At 40.0% G+C, this 20,064-nt stretch overlaps 1 protein-coding gene across 2 annotated transcripts in view; it reads left to right on the forward strand.

The window, feature by feature from the left end:
* AR (androgen receptor) overlaps nt 1–20,064 on the forward strand; it is a 217,739-nt gene that overhangs the window by 174,926 nt on the left and 22,749 nt on the right. The window contains exon 4 of one of the 2 annotated variants that reach the window (XM_027533137.1): nt 2,545–2,621. The exons of the other annotated variant lie outside the window; for it this stretch is intronic. Coding sequence (XP_027388938.1) covers nt 2,545–2,606 — 62 coding nt within the window. The 3' untranslated portion in view covers nt 2,607–2,621. Of the gene's footprint in view, nt 1–2,544; nt 2,622–20,064 lie in introns of those variants that run through there. 2 annotated transcript variants of the gene reach the window in all.

The raw sequence follows: 20,064 nt of genomic DNA on the forward strand, positions 1-20,064 counted from the left end.
ACTGAGCAACTTCACTTTCACTTTTCACTTTCATGCATTGGAGAAGGAAATGGCAACCCACTCCAGTGTTCTTGCCTGGAGAATCCCAGGGACGGGGGAGTCTGATGGGCTGACGTCTATGGGGTTGCACAGAGTCGGACACGACTGAATCGACTTAGCAGCAGCAGCAGCAGCAGCAGCAGCAATTTAGACATACCGTTCTCACGGAGCTGTAATAGGGATCTGATGACATGATGAATGTGAACATCCTTGGTAAATGACAAAGTGCTAGACAAATGTAAGGAGTTATGATAGTAAGGTCAGTGGTAATTTAGCTGGTGAAGCTGCTCACAGCACTTCCCAGTTGGTTTTAATCCTGAGTTACTTGGCATGCTCTATAATATGTAATAGCTCTAACAGACAGATCATTACCAGAAATCATCTCAAAACAAAAGTATTATCAAGATCCTGCTTGAAGGAGAACAATGTGGAGATTCCTTAAAAAACTGGAAATAGAACTGCCATGCGACCCAGCAATCCGACTGCTGGGCATACACACCGAGGAATCCAGAATTGAAAGAGACATGTGTACCCCAGTGTTCATTGCAGCACTGTTTACAATAGCCCGGACATGGAAGCAACCTAGATGTCCATCAGCAGATGAATGGATAAGAAAGCTGTGGTACATATACACAATGGAGTATTACTCAGCCATTAAAAAGAATACATTTGAATCAGTTCTAATGAGGTGGATGAAACTAGAGCCTATTATACAGAGTGAAGTAAGCCAGAAAGAAAAACACCAATACAGTATACTAATGCATATATATGGAATTTAGAAAGATGGTAACGATAACCCTGTATGCGAGACAGCAAAAGAGACACAGATGTATAGAACAGTCTTTTGGACTCTGTGGGAGAGGGAAGGGGGGATGATTTGGGAGAATGGCATTAAAACATGTATAATAGCATATAAGAAACGAATCGCTGGTCCAGGTTCAACGCAGGATACAGGAAGCTTGGGGCTGGTGCACTGGGATGACCCAGAGGGATGGTATGGGGAGGGAGGTGGGAGGGGGGTTCAGGATTGGGGACACATGTACATCCATGGAGGATTCATGTTGATGTATGGCAAAACCAATACAATATTGTAAAGTAAAAAAAAAAAAAAAAGAAATAAAAAGAAATGTAAAAAAAATATATATATTATATTAATTTCAAAAAAACATATAAAAAAAGAAAGCCAATTCTAGTAATTAAGGGACTCATACAGTATATTCAAGTACCATGTCAATGAAAACCTAAGTATTTACCCTCTTAGATACTATTGTTTGGGAAACAAACCTTTCCATTTTGCTAAACTTATCTCCATATTCCCTGCTTCCCTGCTGAAAACCCCTCCCAAGTTTATTTTTATCTTGCAATTTCAGTGTATACCACAACTTTACCCAAAAATGGAAAAAAGACAGCAAACATCAATACAGTGATCCTTTTGAATATACTAATAATAGACTTCCTTTTTCATAAGATGTGGGTTTAGCATCAACATTTTGATCACCTTGAAGGAGGATTTATATAATTTTGTTTTATTTTTCCTATCGCTCAATTCAAAATTATATAATATATTCCAAAATGGCAACTAAGAATGTGGTTTTGGGTAATTCCTTTCTCCCCTCTGAGGCTCATTTTTCTCATCATAAAAATAAGGTAATGAGCTTCACCAAGGAACTACCTTTTAGGAACTACCATTTTGTAATTCTGTGTCTAAGCTCACAGAGAAAGAATTGTAGCTGTGACAGTCCTTTTTTGTATTGTCTATTCACTGTCCCAGAAATATAGATTAGTCTAGACTTGTGTACTTTGACTCACATAGTGACTTTAGCTACCTCTCAGTTCAGTTCAGTTCAGTTCAGTCACTCAGTCTTGTCCAACTCTTTGCAACCCCATGAATCGCAGCACACCAGGCCTCCCTGTCCATCACCAACTCCCAGAGTTCACTCAAACTCACGTCCATCGAGTCGGTGATGCCATCCAGCCATCTCATCCTCTGTTGTCCCCTTTTCCTTCTGCCCCCAACCCCTCCCAGCATCAGAGTCTTTTCCAATGAGTCAACTCTTCGCATGAGGTGGCCAAAGTACTGGAGTTTCAGCTTTAGCATCATTTCTTCCAAAGAATACCCAGGACTGATCTCCTTTAGAATGGACTGGTTGGATCTCCTTGCAGTCCAAGGGACTCTCAAGAGTCTTCTCCAACAGCACAGTTCAAAAGCATCAATTCTTCAGTGCTCAGCTTTCTTCTAGTCACACCTAAGTAATATTATATTGTGTGTCTAGACTGTATGGATAGGTTATGGATGGAGTGGGGGGCAGAAGGGCTGTCTTTGTATCTTAGAGAAGCTGGCACTCTGCAACCGATGGCTGCTTGATCTTGATGCTTCAAGGTCTCTAATTTAGCTTTCTCTGTAGTGTTTGGTAATGGAATCTCCTCAGCTCAGAGATACTTAAAACACATACCCTTTTGTTTTTGCTTCCAGGCCTCTATACCTGTTGATTCTTATTGTTTTAGCTGTTCTTACTGTTTCTGAAAGAATCCTGGAGGTCCTTGGATTCTCAGCATGGTTTCCTTAAAGACTACCTCTAGGCTCTCAACTGCCCATCTACAACAGGGATAGGTTTTCTTTGAACATGATTTGTTTCTTCCTGCTTTGGAAAAACCACATGTCTCTAATTGCTTCAATAATCTAACCTTCTTGCCTACTCTTCATTTAGAAATTTTTTAAAAATGTAACTGTCCAAAGATGCACTTTCTCTCTGATGAATTAACTGCTGTTTTTTTCACAGTTCATAATTTAAGTAAATAGAGTCACTTCACTTTTCTCTGTACTTCTCAATTATATACTCCCAATTTTCAAGATGGAATGAGAAAGAAAAAATTACCTTTACCCACCATATTCTTCCCTGGCTCTTCTTTCTTTCTCATTTGCTTTCCTTTTCCTCCCAAAATGTTATTTATTTCTGTGTTAAGCAACTCTTGAATTCTCAACTTTTAATAAATGGCATTGGCTCCTGCTTATGCCCTCCTCTCCTGAACCATGGAAGATGATAGGCCTTTTAGGAATTTCAGGTAACAGCCAAACCTCAGACGTGGAAAAGAAACATGAAGCCCCAGAGCTTGTGAAAACTGGAAGTATGCAGCATTTTCTTGGGGTTACTCTAACATATTTGAGAAGTCTCATTCCTTCTAGGGGGCTAAACTCCACACCTGAGACTCAAAACTATTAACAGATCTGCAGGTTTTAACAACCTCCATGATTCTCTAGTTGAGAGGATACTCTGGTCTGATGTTACCATGAGCACTACAAAGATCCTTATCATTTTCGAGTGTTGACAAGAGCCTTGATATCAGCTCTTTCATCATTCCCCATGCTCATGGGCAGCCCACCACTGCTACTTCTGGATCAGATGCCTTAGATGCAGTAGAGTGATTCCAGTGCTGAAATACCACTCATAGCCTGATTCTTCAGGAGACAAGTTTCACATTTATTCATCCGTCTATCCATTCATCCTTCCAACCAGCCAACTAGCTAGGCCTTTCATATTTCCATCCTTCCATTCATCTAGTTATCCATTTAACAAATATTCCTTGAGTGCCAGCTATGTGCCAGTTTCTGTAGTAAGCATCTTATGGGAACATAGATGAATAAGATACAATCCCTGCCCTCAAAAAGTTAAATAATTGGAGACCGGCAGTGATAACTAATACAGCTTAACCTTAAAGAATAAATAGGAAATTACTGGGAAGAAGTTGAGTGAGGTAGAGGGAAAGGACATTCAAAGCAAAGTACACAGTTTGAATAAATGCAGAGAGACATTTTAAATAAGCATCGAGGTTTTGAGGAATAACACAAGTATTAATAGTTTAATATAGCCAGATTTGAGCTTCCTTGGTGGCTGAGATGGAAAAGAATCTGCCTGCAATGTGGGAGACCTGGATTCAATTCCTGGGTTGGGGAGATCCCCTGAAGAAGGGGATGACAACCCACTCCAATATTCTTGCCTGGAGAATTCCATGGGCAGAGGAGCCTGGTGAACTATAGTCCATGGAGTCACAAAGAGTTGGACACAACTGAGTAACTTAATACTTTCACTTTTACTTTCATGGCCAAATCTGGGGAAATAGGGAAGGCAAGCTGAAACCACACTGAAAATATACTTGGTTATTATGCTAAAAGGTTTGAACTTCAGGCAGTTGAAGAGCTATGACATGGGATAGACATGTTCACATATCCATTTTATTTGCATGTTTGTTTTTTAAGAGAATTAGTGAGGGCCTAGGTTTTATAAATGGCAAGCCACTCCAGTATTCTTGCCTGGAGAATCCCATGGACAGAGGAGCTTGGTGGGCTACAGTCCACGGGTCGCAAAGAGTCGGACATGACTGAGCGACTTCACTTTCACTTAAGTTTTATAAAAGGAGATAGTAGCCCAGGTAGTGAGAGATAAAGAAATTTCTAGCATCAATTTTGTTAAACATCTAGGATTACAGCTTTGGTTCCTGGAGTTAGTTGCCTCTGTTCAGATTGATACATGCAAGTACTGACCACATGCATAAGCCCTTCCCTTGTACAAGCCTGTTGCCTTGATCTAGGCCAGTGCTTCTTGGTGTAAGTTCTGAGAAAAAGAGTTCTGTGAAATGATACATGAAAATTTATTTTTATGATTTAATAAGTTAGGAAAACCTGAATATTATAGTCTTGATCAGGAATATTTACAGTGCATGTTATCCCATCACAGACCTTGTCAAATATTGCACTAAAATAATCCGAGGAGCTTAGTAACTCAGGATTCCCAAATTTATCTCACACACAGAAACCTGTTTTTATATAACACCTGCTAATATCCTATAAAACTGATGTTTTCTGGAATGTACTTTGGAAAACTTGGTTATAGATAAATACTCTACCCTATAAGTAGATGATACCACTAGCCCAGGTCATGTATTTATAGATGTATACATCTACATGTATATTGCTCACAAGGAGAATTAATTAAGAATGACTTCATGACCAAGAGCCAAAAATCTTCACCACATCTCAAGAGTATGCACCAATGCCTTCTAAAACAACTAAAGTAAACCATGTTGGGTACGTAGTATTATTGTTATACACAAAGGATAAGATATAATTCAGGCCAAAGCAGGGTTACTAAGTAAGTTATCTAATGGTCATAGGTACATATTCCTTACCCAAGGAGCATGCTAGATACATTATTTCTGAGAAACATGATGACTTCTAGCATCATGCAAAGTGATCACTAAATATTTTGGCTATCTAGATATTCTACCCTAAAGTTTAGCAGTTCTTTTTCTCTGACTAGCATTCCAACATCCACCCAGAACCTCATCATGGTGCTACCACATACCTTCATTATTCGTGTCAGGGGCCTAGAAATCACAAATTTTAAGACTTTGCGTCTCACTGTCCACTCAATGATTGAATCCCCTCAACACCCCTTTCAGCAAGCAGCAGAGTATTGAGTATCATGAAGACTTAACAATGTAAAACTCAGTTAATGGAATTTCTTCCCTTCTACTTTAACTCTGTAGATTAGAGCCCCATAAGTCTCTAGGTTGGAGATGCAAGCAGTAAGTCTCAATTCTGAGAAATGCTACTCCCCACACACATTTCTTAGATACTTAAATAGTCCTACAGATCTGCATAATTAAGGCATGCACAGAGGAGTATAATTACCATATAAATTTTGACAACAACATGTACATGTTGCTCAGCAGTTACAGTTTCTGGTTTTCTTTTTTTGTTTTGGTTTTGTGTTTTAGGAGGTTCTCTGTATAGTGGAAATAGCTTGATGGACTAGGATACAGACAGGCCTTGTTTCTCGTCCTAGCTCTGCCACTTACTATCTTGATGACCTTGGGTAAATCATTAAATCTCTCTGAGCTTCACTTTCCCCAACTCAATTTCCTAACTACATTATGGGAATAATAAAATCTCCCTTACAAAATTGCGGTAAATTTATAAAGAAACTAACACATAGTAGGTACACAATAAATATCACTGTACTTCCTTTTTCAGATGAAAATTGGTCTGTGTGCTCCCAGTCACCACTGGAGCCTGTTCTTTTTGCTATAGCAGTGTGGATTTTGGCACTGGTTCCTTGGTTCTCCAGTCTCCGAGTTTCCCTTGAATTAACCCTTGTAATCTGTCCTCCAAAGCCAATATTGCCATCTTCCAGTTGGTTACATACATATTTGGTGACATATTGGAGGGTAAAAGTTATCTTTCTCTCTAATTGTAGTTCTCAAGTGAACTTTTATATGGAATTACCTCCAAACCACATTGTCTGGGACAGCATATATATGCTGTAGTCTGTCTCTGAATATTTGTTTTTATAGAACTATGGTTAGAAGTAAATAATTTTCTCTGATCATCAAAATTGATGATATCTGGTTCTGAATAAGTATCACACTTGTAAAATCACCACTTAAAATCCTTGAGTTTTTAAAGTGTAATAGCAGCAGATTTTATTGTTGTTTACTTTTGCTGTGAGTGCTCCAAATTCCCTCAGTTGCTTTTGAGAGAGTAAAATGATGTCATAGGCAATATTTTTTGAAGGTACTATGCGGAAAACTAAGAGTACACAGCACACAATAGGTCATATATACAAAAGCAGGTATTTTCCAAATATAACAATTTAGAAAAAAGCTTCATATGAGCTGATAACATAACTGTATGAAAACCTTCTACTTTTGATTTAAGAAAAGTGCCACTTGTTCTTACAAATTGGAGAATGTATTCCTTAAGATCAACAAAAGTGTTTAGAATATTTTCTTATTGTCCTGAACTTCTACATAGACAATTTACCTGGGAAAGATGCTTTTTTAGAGACTTTTGTACATCCCTTGGGTTCATGTTTATGTGAAGTAGAACTAAGGGGAAAACACACAACCATCCACAAACCAGTAGAGCCTTCAAATTGTCTATTGCCAATAATATTTCCATGGCAATGGGTATATAGAAAGTAAACTGCAAGTGGCATGGCTACCCTGGATCACCTCTTTTAGAACCAAGTTCCATTCTCTTCAGTCCATTTTATCCTTGCTACAGTTTTTAGATCCCTTAAGCCTGGCATAGAATGTATTTCTTTTCACTGTTTAATACCCCATTGGACCAGTGGTTCTGTGGCTGAAGTGAAAATTGATTGTTGAGGGACATTTCAGAGTTTTAACAGTCAGCAATTTAAAAAAAATGTAAGCACCAATCCTGAAGAAATCACCTGCAAAAAACTTGGACTGGAACTTGGAACTAAAAAGAAAATCTGGATCTTGACCAAGACAAAAGTTCACCAGCCTGGGCCTGCACAGTGTGGTGTATCATGCTGACCACAATGAAACTGGAAGAGACTAAGGACTCTCACCAGGGTGGAAAATGAGGCATAGAAGCTTTGATTAGTGAGCTGTTAGGTGCAGAGACATTAATTTCGAAGCATTCCCATCTCTAGGATGAGTAATAATGCTTGTAATAGTATGGGATTGTTTGGCTACTACAAGAAATTCAGAAGACCAAATAGGGAGACTTTGTTGGCCTCTGAGTGGCTATAAGGAGACTGTTAAATTTCACCTCCCTTCTCTCCCCCCATATCCTTTCCTCTCAACCACAACCACCACTTAATTCTTGCCCAAGAGGCACATACAAACACATATATGTCCTTTAGTATGTTGATCAATAAAGCAGAAAAGAAAGAGAAAGAGGAAAAGCCCCCAAAACTCCAAATAAAGAATTTTCCATTTCCCAGTCTCACTTCTGTCTTACAGGTAGGAAATGAGAAGAAATCTCTAGTCCAAAATGGCAGGCACTCCTTCTCCCCAACTTTGCATTGCTGCCTCCTACATCAGAGATCTGACTCAAGTATCTGATTATGGAGCCAGCTAACATGCTAACACATCTTCAGATTGCTATGTTCACCATATTAGAAAAATTCCAGGTTAGATATTGCAAACATCTCATAATGACCAGACACTGAAGAAAGGCTGACCTGATTTGCCTTATTCAAAATGAGGGTTCCAGAGGCTTTTATTGGGTATCCTGGAAACATCTGGAATGAGAGACTTGGGGACTTAAGCCCCTGCTCCTCAACAGAAACTCTGATGTTGGGGCTGGGGACTACTCTCTTAGTTGATTACTTCTCCCAGTGAGGCTGATGGTATTTCCCTACCTCATAGCTATGTGAGGACTAAGTAGTAGAGTTACCAATTCATGTAGCCATGACTATCATGATTATTGTTTTCTATAATATGACGGTATTAGCAGAAGGCCCTTTGATTGTTTTTGATCATATATGGTGGCATCAGGCACTGACTCAAGTGGATGCAGTGAAGCTCTGGTGCAGTTGCTTGCTTTCCAGTGTGCTACTGCTGCAAAGAAGCTTAGCTAACGGGACTCAAAGTGCTGCTTTGAACAAGGAGCCACTGTCCCTATCTGAGGCTCCTGTGGTCATTTTCACTTGGTTCTTTTACAATTCACAAGTTTCCTCTTACCTCTATTTTGCTGGACCTCTGCCATGGAGTTTGATCATAACCTTAGGCTCCATCATTGAGCTGAAGGTAGTAGCTGATCCATACAAGTTCAGTAAACACAGACCAGATTTCTGATTCCCCTGGAGGAACACCTCCAAGAAGCTAGCCAGCCATCTCTTCAAACAGACCAGGAGAGTACAGTAAGACATTCTTTTTCTCCCTCTTCTCAAAGTTAATGTGACTTCCCTTTTAGCAGTACACACACACTTGAACTTTTCATAAACTGAAAGAAGGCAAAATCTAAGAACCAGCGCCTACTTTCTTGTTTTCTATTGAAGTTAAGATGACGGAAGAACGTTGATAAGATTTTACGTCTTCTAGCTTTAGTGCCCCACACTATTCACTTACATCATACACTTGCTTCTCCATCAAGTGTGATGTTTTGTTCTTCTCCCAGGCCAGCCTCAAACTTTGCATTGATGTAAGAGGAGAGAGCCTTAGAATTTACAATATTTTGCTATGCTCTGTCTCTGCCTCAGAGACTTCATATTGAAGCTAGCTTCCTTTTGGTGGATGTGGAATCTTTGAGGCCAGGGGCTGACAAATGTGAGGGTCAGAAGCACTCTTCCAGCCTTACCTGGAGCCTGCATTTTCCACCCTCTTCCTTCTCCACTCTCCACCTACACACACACACACACACACACACATCTCTCTCCTTCCCTGACTAAACAACATTCTGGAGAAAAACCAAGGAAAGACTTCAAGGAGGGAAGAGAATTAATTTCCCCCTCTTTGGGGCAGAATTTTAATCTCCAGGCCAACAAGAGTTCCCCTAATGTGAATCGAAAGGCTAATGTGGTTTATTTTTTAACTGCTTTCTATTTGTTTGAATGTTGCATATTTCTGCTAGTGAATTTTCCTTTAATAAAGCCATTAATACACCAGTGGTATTTTCTTATTTACAACAGACTGACAGAATTAATGCTGTTAACATTGGGCCTTTTTTCTTTTTCTTTTTTCTTTCTTTCTTTCTTTTTTTTTCTCTCGTTTGCTTTCCAGGTCATGCTGACCTGTTCGGCTTGGACTGTTTCACATTTGTTTTTAATGTCAGTTTAAATGTAATTGTAAAAGCATGTATTCTCTAAATTCATGTAGTTACTTTTTCCAGTGGAAAAGCCTGATATGTGAAACCATTTCCAGGCTCTGCAATTTCACATTAGCAGGTTTTGGGTAATGACCTTGTGCCCCTCACCCAGAATGGTATCTGGACAGTGAACCTCTTTCTTCTGGCTCAGTAGTCAGAGAGAGGAGACTTGGAAATATTTTCTGCCAGATCCTGTGCTTTGGCAAGCATGTGCAGCATTGCATATCATTCTATTATTAATTACGTTTACTCCTTCATGAACTAAAAAACATTAGACTAAATAGTCCAACATAAACCTTGAAAGATAAAATTTGATATTCTTTTCCCTGGCTATCCCTCTGACTCAGAATTGGAACTGGGAGAATGGGGGCATGAGCGGAAAGACCAAGAAGCCTTCTTGCCTGGGAGAATTTGGCCTATACTTGTTTGTGTACACTTACACTTGGATGCACCCCCTACTAATCTCTCATTCCATGCCTGCCAAGAACTGGCTCTGTTCCCTGTCTCTTATCCCTGTTCTAGTTATTCCTCACTCATCTCCAGCTGACCCTGCTCCCCACTAACATGCTACCCTACCTGATAAAATTGAAAGAGTACTACCCAAGAAGTCAGGATACCTGATTCTAGTTCCTGCTCTGCTACTATATAGCTGTGTGACCTTGGGCAAGACTTGGCTTTGGCCTTCAGTCTGCTCATCTTTAAAATGGGGGTTAGTTTCAATAGGAAAAGAAGAAATAGACAAGACTTGGGGCCTTCAAGCATCTTGTTGGCAATGGAATCTTTTCTTCAAACAATATCTGATGTAGAGCCCCAAATGAAGATACAAAATAAAGCACTGCTTTGAAAGAAGGCAGGGTTATTGGGGTCACATGCTCACCCCACTTTGCTTCCTCTCAGGGCCCTTTAAAAATCTTTGGGGCTCCATTACTGCAGTAGATGTATGTCTGGGGGACCTTCCAATTTGTTTCTCTCTCCTAATTGGTTTAAATCCCTGTCAAAACTCTGTATGTTTCATAAGTTAGCTTTTTCAGAAAGAAATTCATCTACTTGAGATAAAGGAAATGACATGTAGTGATGTGGGGTTTAGCAACTAGCAAGAGAATAAGAGGCATCATGTATTGTCTTATGGAATATATTCTGTGCTCAGCACCTTACATATATTCTCTTAGGTAAAGTTATAACAACTCTGTGAGGTAGATCTTATAATTATCTTAGGATTCTTAAACCTGTCACTATGGTCCTCAATCTTTGGCTTGAAACCAGTTGCCCAAGATGGAAGACAATATTTTATAGGTTGCTACCCTAAACAGCTTTTCAGAATGTTGTCTAGCTAGAGATTCCTTCTTGGAAAATGTCATAGCCTGCCCATTGGGATATACTTTTATAAAATTCAGAGCACTTTCATTTGAGATCATCTCACTTTCTCCTAATAATAGTCTTATGCGGTAGTCTGATCCAATGAGAAAAGTGAGGTGTAGAAGGAATCAAGGTATATGTTCAAGTTCAGATACCTCATAAGACTGTGACTACCACTACCAATAATAAAAATCCCTTTATTGTGAGTACCATTTTAGAATTCTGATGTCATCATTGCATTCTGCCTCCTTAAGTTCAGTGAAATTTTTCACCGTCCTGTGGTCTTGGAGGGTTCTTCTGGTGGTGCTGAATCTTCCCTTTACTATCAGACACCACCACAGTGTCTATATTCCTCATTAGCAGCCTTATTAATTAGGTGCTAATAGTTTTGCCAATTTATAGATGTGGAAATTAACGTACAGAGAGGTTAAGTCTTGCCCAAAGTCACATAGCTAGTGAACAATTGAGCCTGGCTTAACCCTGAGGCAGTCTGACTCCAGGTTATTTGCTGTTAACTACTACACTTTATACATATATCAAGAAACTAAAAGCAAAAGAAGGAAAAGGATATTCTGGAGATCATACAGCAGGCTCCCCTGGATCTTAATCCAGTGTTCCTCTGAATATCTAAGCCTAAAGTTGTACAGTGAAATCCCCTGACTCTAATCCTAGTGGATGGAAAGATGGTTGGCATGATATAAGCCAGAGGCCACAAATTGGTTTTCCACAGGCCAAAATTGACTTGCAGAATTTTGTTTGTCTAGCATAAACAGACTTAGACTGCCCCTAGGCAGGGCATCAATCACTTTCACTGTCCCCAACCCACCCTATTTATGTTTACTAGGCTGTTTTAACTCATTTATGTATCTGTCTGACTAGTGAAGATATTGAAGCTCATGACCCATAGATTTAAGTATTATAATATATAAGCACCTGCGTGCGCACGCGCACACACACACACACACGTAATTGCAAACATTCACATAAGTACAGCCTAGTCTGGTTTCACAAAGAATTTGAAGCTCTGCACCAAATGTACCTTTGTGTTTAGTCAGCATTTAGAATTACACTTAAGACCTGAATTCAGTTTTATAGGCAATTATGTGCTGAATAAACTCAGCTACTTTTTTTTTTTTTTTTTTCATTTCATAATGTGTCACTCTTCCCTTCTCTGCCATTTCTGGTTCTCTGTTAATCCTGCTGTCCCTCCTTCCCCATATCCAGGTTTCATTGCCTGTAGTCCAGTCATTCTCTACTCTTCAGGAATGGGTGGAGAATTAAGGAAATCATTTTGGAGGGATCACTAGAATGTGCCAGGCATTATCTCTCATTTAGTTCTCATACGTGTCCTAAGAAGTAGGTGGTGGTACCCCCATTTTACAAATGAGGAAACAGAATCTCAGAGAAACTAAGCAATGGGCTCAAAGTTATTAAGCTAGTAATTGATGGAGCTGTGGTTTGAATCTAAGATTGTCTGATTCCAAAGCCTATTACCTTGCCAATACCACACTTTTTGTAAAGAAAGTGTATTAGTTTTCCACTTCTGCATAACAAGTTACCTCAAATTTAATACCCATTTATCAGCTCACGGTTTTGTAAGTCAGAAGTCTGACACAGCATGACTGGATTCTCACCTCATTGTCTCACAAGGATGAAATAAAACTATTAGCCAGGCTTCATTCCAATCTGGAGTTCACAGTCCTCTTTGAAGCTCATGTGATTATGTCAGGATTCAGTTCCTTGCGGTTGTATGATTAAGGTTTCTGTTTGCTTTCTGGCTGTCCATCAGAGGCTGTTCTTATCTTCCAGAGGCTGCCCTCATTTCTTTCCTTGTGAATCCCTCCAGTTTCAAAGCCTGCAGTCTTCCATATGTTGAGTCACCTGAGTCCATGAATATCTCTCCAAAAAGAGGCCAGTACCTTTTAAGGCTTATATGATGAGGTCAAGCCCATGAAGCATAATCACCTTCAAAATTACCTGACTTGTGACCCTAACTAAATCTCTTTCTTTCACAACAGCACCTATATTAGTGTTTGACTAAATAACTGGAAGAAGGCATGTGTACACCAGGCATGGGGAATCTTGGTGGCTATTGTAAAAGTCTACCTATCATAGGAAGTCATTATTTTATGCTTCAAATTCCATGGTGAGATCCTAAGAAAAGAAACATCCTTGACATTAGGGAGAGGAACTTGGACTTTCTAAGACTTTGGAAACTTCACCTCACCTTGCCTGTTCTCTGTCCATAGATGAGAAAACCTCTATCTTGAGGTACCAAGGAATGAGGCTATAATAGTGCCTAATGGTCACAGTGGCTGTAGAAGCTACAGATTAATCACATCTACTTCTCCTGAGGAATGTACCTGGTTGGAAAAATCATTCTCTGTTGTTGTAGAGACAGCCCTCATAGGGGTCTAATGCCACTAGGCTGAAAAGTGAATTCCCAATAGGTTCAAGGCAGCAGGATCCAGGCATCATTTAAAGGACTCCAGTCCCCTAAATATCAGGTACAGACAAGGACATGCCTTGCCAATGTCCCTTTCTTGTCACTGTTTTGATCTATGATTGAAAGACAGGGAAGAGATGAAAAGCAGCTCACACGCTGTTAGAACTATCCACCTTTACTGTCCCTTTTAACCAGGCTTCACTACTCAATCTGAGCAAACCAATGGGTCTCTGCCATAACACAGGGGCCTGTCGAGCCTGTACCTGGCATGCAAGAGTTAGATCTGGCTCTGGGGCTCAGGTGCAGGAGACACAAGGGGTGTGGGGGCAGCCTTCATGGATGAAAACAAGGCCTTGGGCATTGAGTAACAGCTGAGACTAGCAATCCTCATTGTCCAGCATTCCAAGTCGTCTAGCAACATGCTGGCCTCTGCTGCAGACAGAGAACAGAGGATCCCCAGGCAGAATGAATGGAATCTGATTTCAATTATGTTCAGTACAGTCACTCTCTTTAGGCAGAGAGGCCAGAACACCTGGTGCAGCTTGGGCCACTGTGGCCGCAGGGACAGCATATTATACAGGTCCTGGAGGCAAGTGGGAATGCAGCTTCTCTTCCTCAAGCAGATGCCCTATAGGTCTAAAGGAGGAAGATATGAGAATACCAGCCAAGTTTTCATTAGCACTATGCAGAGAAGGGGAATTATTTTATATTGATGCATTCCCCCCCCCCCCGCCCCGAGTCTCTACACATATTGAACTTGCTTGTAATGAGTTTGCTTAAGTCCACGAGTCATCATCCCACTGAGATCTGAATCACTGGTGGGAGAGTCAAGGTGACAGAGTGTATACCTTGCTAATTGCATCAGCATCAACTGTCCTATGTGTCCCTCCACCTTTTAGAAAAACCATGGATTCATCTATACACTGTTCATGTGATTTTTTTTATCAATAACATGAGTAGGGCATGACAAATGAGACGGCTGCCCCAGAGTACAGTCTAGATTCACAGCACTATTCCATAGAACTTTGTAAGATGAAAGCTATGTTCTGTATCTGTGCTGTCCAGTATAGCAGGCCACAAGCAACATGTGACTTTTGAGCACTTACACTGTGGCTAGTCTCCCATCAGGAAGCTTCCATAAGCCTCTGATCCTTTTCCATCAGAGGGCAGACATAATGAAAACCACAATCACAGAAAACTAACCAATCTGATCACATGAACCACAGCTTTGTCTAACTCAATGAAACTATGAGCCATGGCGTGTAGGGCCACCCAAGAAGACGGGTCATGGTGGAGAGTTCTGACAAAACATGGTCCACTGGAGAAGGGAATGGCAAACTACTTCAGTATTCTTACCTTGAGAACTCCATGAACAGTATGAAAAGGTAAAAAGATAGGACACTGAAAGAGGAACTCTCCAGGTTGATAGGTGCCCAATATGCTACTGGAGATCAGTGGAGAAATAACTCCAGAAAGAATGAGGAGATGAGACAAAGCAAAAACAATGTCCAGTTGTGGATATGACTGGTGATAGAAGTAAAATCTGATGCAGTAAAGAGCAATATTGCATAGTAACCTGGAATGTTAGGTCCATGAATCAAGGCAAATTGGAAGTGGTCAAACAGGAGATGGCAAGAGTGAACATCAACATTTTAGGAATCAGCGAACTAAAATGGACTGGAATGGGTGAATTTAACTCAGATGGCCATTATATCTACTTCTGTGGGCAGGAATCCCTTAGAAGAAATGGAGTAGCCATCATAGTCAACAAAAGAGTCTGAAATACAGTACTTGAATGCAATCTCAAAAATGACAGAATGATCTCTGTTCTTTTCTGAGACAAACCATTCAATATCACAGTAATATAAGTCTATGCCCTGACCAGTAATGCTGAAGTTGAACAGTTCTATCAAGACCTACAAGACCTTCTAGAACTAATATCCAAAAAATATGTGTTTTTCATCATAGGGGACTGGAATGCAAAAGTAGGAAGTCATGAAATACCTGGAGTAACAGGAAAATTTGGCCTTGGAGTACAGAATGAAGCAGGGCAAAAGGTAGTAGAGTTTTGCCAAGAGAACACACTGGTCATAGCAAACATCTTCTTTCAACAACACAAGAGAAGACTCTACACATGAACATCACTAGATGGTCAATACCAAAATCAGATTGATTATCTTCTTTTCAGCCAAAGATGGAGAAGCTCTATATAGTTAGCAAAAACAAGACCAGGAGCTGAATGTGGCTCAGATCATGAACTCTTTATTGCCAAATTCAGACTTAAACTGAAGAAAGTAGGGAAAACCACTAGACCATTCAGGTATAACCTTAATAAAATTGCTTACACTTATACAGTGGAAGTGACAAATAAATTTAAGGGACTAAATCTGATAGAGTGCCTGAAGATTGATGGATGGAGGTTCGTGACATTGTATGGGAGGCAGGGATCAAGACCATCTCCAAGAAAAAGAAATGCAAAAAGGCAAAATGGTTGTCTGAGAAGACCTTACAAATAGCTGTGAAAAGAAGAGAAGCAAAAGACAAAGGAGAAAAAGAAAGATATACCCATTTGAACACAGAGTTCCAAAGAATAGCAAGGAGAGATAAGAAAGCCTTCCTCAGTGATCAACCCAAAGAAATAGAGGAAAGCAATAGAATGGAAAAGACTAGTGATCTCTTCAAGAAAATTAGAGATACCAAGGGAAAATTTCATGCAAAAATGGGCTCAGTAAAGGACAGAAATCGTATGGACCTAACAGAAACAGAAGATATTAAGAAGAGGTAGCAAGAATACACAGAAGAACTCTACAAAAAAGATCTTCAAGACCCAGATAATCACGATGGTGTGATCACTCACCTAGAGCCAGACATCCTGGAATGCTAAGTCAAGTGAGCCTTAGGAAGCATCACTATGAACAAAGCTACTGGAGATGGTGGAATTCCAGTTGAGCTATTTCAAATCCTAAAAAATAATGCTGTGAAAGTGCTGCACTCAATATGCCAACAAATTTGGAAAACTCAGCAGTGGCCACAGGACTGGGAAAAATCAGTTTTCATTCCAATCCCCAAAAAGCAATGCCAAAGAATGCTCAAACTACCACACAATTGCACTCATCTCAAACACTAATAAAGTAGTGCTCAAAATTCTCCAAGCCAGGCTTCAACAGCATGTGAACCATGAACTTCCAGATGTTCAAGCTGGATTTAGAAAAGGCGGAGGAACCAGAGATCAAATTGCCAACATCTGTTGCATCATCAAAAAAGCAAGAAAGTTCCAGAAAAATATCTGCTTCTGCTTTATTGACTACGCCAAAGCCTTTGACTGTGTGGATAACAAAAAACTGTGGAAAATTCTTCAAGAGATGGGAATACTAGACCACCTGACCTACCTCTTGAGAAATCTGTATGAAGATCAGGAAGCAACAGTTAGAGCTGGACATGGAACAACAGACTTGTTCCAAATAGGGAAAGGAGTATGTCAAGGCTGTATATTGTCACCCTGCTTATTTAACTTATATGCAGAGTACATCATGAGAAACACTGGGCTGGATGAAGCACAAGCTGGAATCAAGATTGCTAGGAGAAATATCAATAATTTTAGATATGCAGATGACACCACCCTTATGACAGAAAGTGAAGAAGAACTAAAGAGCCTTTTGATGAAAGTGAAGGAAGAGAATGAAAAAGTTGGTTTAAAACTCAACGTTCAGAAAACAAAGATCATGGCATCTGGTCCCATCACTTCATGGCAAATAGATGGGGAAACAGTGGAAACAGTGACAGACTTTATTTTTTGGGAGGCAGGGGCTCCAAAATCACTGCAGATGGTGATTGCAGCCATGAAATTAAAAGACGCTTGCTCCTTGGAAGAAAAGTTATGACCAACCTAGACAGCATATTAAAAAGCAGAGACATTACTTTGCCAAGAAAGGTCCATCTAGTCAAACGTATGGTTTTTTCCAGTGGTCATGTATAGATGTGAGAGTTGGATCTTAAAGAAAGCTGAGTGCCAAATAATTGATACTTTTGGATTGTGGTGTTTGAGAAGACTCTTGAGAGTCCCTTGCACTGCAAGGAGATCCAAACAGTCCCTTCTAAAGGAAATCAGTCCTAAATATTCATTGGAAGGACTGATGCTGAAGCTGAAACTCCAATACTTTGGCCACCTGGTGGGAAGAAGTGTCTCATTTGAAAAGACCCTGATACTGGGAAAGATTGAACGGTGGAGGAGAAGGGGACCACAGAGGAAGAGATGGTTGGATGGCATCACCTACTCAATGGACATGAGTTTGGGCAAACTCCGGAAGTTGGTGATGGACAGGGAAGCCTGGTGTGCTGCAGTTCATGGGGTTGCAAAGAGTTAGACCAGACTGAGTGACTGAACTGACTGAATGACTGAACTTACTACGTGAGACTAAGGAATTATTTTTTTAATTTAATTTTATTTTAATTCATTTAAGTAGCCACATGTGTCTAGTGGCTGCTGTGTTGGACAGTGCAAATCTAAAAGGAGCTCAGAGAGGCAGGTACTGAGATATAGTAGAAATGACTTAGTCAAAAAGAGAGCTAATATGGCACAGGGAACTCTGGATTAGGAATAAGAGCCTCTGCTCTGCCACTTGGTGACCTCACTCACTCTGGCCTCAGCCTCCCCATCCTTGACGTGAACTGTTGGATTAGCAACAGAAGTCCCATAATAAAGGCTATGGCTTGAATTTAACTTTGGGATACAGAAGAGTTTTAGGAAAATTTGTAAATATTATATGAATGCCTTCTAACAGTATGTGTATATGTATGTATATGTGTACATGTATTGTAGGGGCCGGAAGGTGGTCAAGCATTCACTTTAGTTCACCAGAGTTCCCACCATTCTCCTATAAACACATACCCAGAGAGAGAGAAACACACATACAAACTGTATTATATGTGTAGACACTGAAGGTTCACATTCTGTGAACCCCCTGGATGTGATGAGTTCTAAGGACCTTTCCTATTTTGTTATTTTACGAATCACTAAGCCACTATAGTTCCAGTCACTACAGTTCCCCAGACGTATTTCTGCTTTAGGCACCCGGCCAGAGGAATCTCATAGCTTTCTACCTTTTCCTTTCTGGATTTGATGCTATTATAGTTACTGAAGTTTAGGGTCAAGGGTGAGGGAGGAAGGCAGGGAGGATATAACCCTAGTCCCATGCCTCAACTCTATTAGGCCAGAAGTAGAGTTTAAGGCTCCTTGGGGTAGGCAGTATTATATAGTAGAAAGAACATTGGCTTTACAGTCAGACTACATTAAGATTTTAGATTCTGTTTCTTGACAGTTGTGTTGCTTCAGTTTACTCACTTGCAAAACAGAGATAAGAAATATTCCTCACCTCCTAAAGTCTTTGTGGAGTTTAATGGTATAATACAATCATGAAGTAAGGTAAATAGAAGGCTGAGAAAAAGTACTTATCCTTATATCTCTTAGTTCACTCAGGCATAGGCCTAATTATATTTCTGTCCTCTCCCAGGCTGAAAGGGGAACTACATGGCTTGGCAACTTCTAAGCCCACAGTCAGAAAATGCCAGTGATGGGGAAGAGATTGTCTACCTCTAGAAACTGTACTAGAGGAGCAGATCCAGTAAGCACTACCAGTCTGTAGAGCTGCCTACATGAACCTGTGTCAACAATGGTTTCACCAAATGACAAGATATTGTGGGGGCCAGGCCTCTAGCTCTGGGGCAAGATGAGCTTAGTCTGCCCATACCTTCCAGCTTGTGCCCTTGATGGGAGGTGGGAGTTGACAGTGGGTGTGCATATCTCCTTATTACTGACTGTGCCCAAGCCTTGCAGAAATGATTGTTGGACAAGGTCATCTTGAACTCTGTGTTAATTTTCCAGGCTCCCTTGTTATTTTACCCTGAATTCTTCACTGTGCTCCTCTTGTAGCACCAACCCCTCTATTTTCTCCTCCTCTATCCTGGTTGTCAATCCAAACATGTGATTCATTCTTTCATTGATTTACTGAGTTGCACTATGATTGAAGTTTTCATTGCAAGACTTATTTTTTAATTAAAGCTGAAAGCCAGTTCCAGCTAAGTATCTTTTTTTTTTTTTTTGCATGAGCCAGAAACAGATCAGCAACAGGTTTTGTTGTATTCATCCATTAAAATTGAGCAATCAGCTTCTCTCTTTGTTATATACCTTTTAAAATTTATTATTATTATTTAAAGGGATTAGAGATAAAGTGGTTTATGGTCTGCCCCAGTGCAACTGTCTATGCTAGACATCAGAGTTATGACCTTTTCAATTATTTATATTTCTGCCAATATAAATGCTAAGGAAAATAGCACAAAGTAAACATCAGGATGCTCAAGGACCTCTAAATTATGTGTATGAGAGCATGGAGGGGGAAGGTTCTTAAGATTTGAATTTTAGATTATTGTTGCTTTTTAAAATAACATTATTTCTATTGATATCATCCTTTTTAATGGATGCTTCCTAGCACGGTTCCCATTTTACAGGCAGATTATAAAGGCAGGGACATTCTGTTATTTCTTTAATACAGCTGGGGATTTCAGACTTCAGCTTCCCCCTCTCTCCTTTACTAAAGAAGAAAATCAATAT

Source organism: Bos indicus x Bos taurus, chromosome X (assembly GCF_003369695.1).
Source record: "Bos indicus x Bos taurus breed Angus x Brahman F1 hybrid chromosome X, Bos_hybrid_MaternalHap_v2.0, whole genome shotgun sequence".
NCBI lineage: Eukaryota > Metazoa > Chordata > Mammalia > Artiodactyla > Bovidae > Bos > Bos indicus x Bos taurus.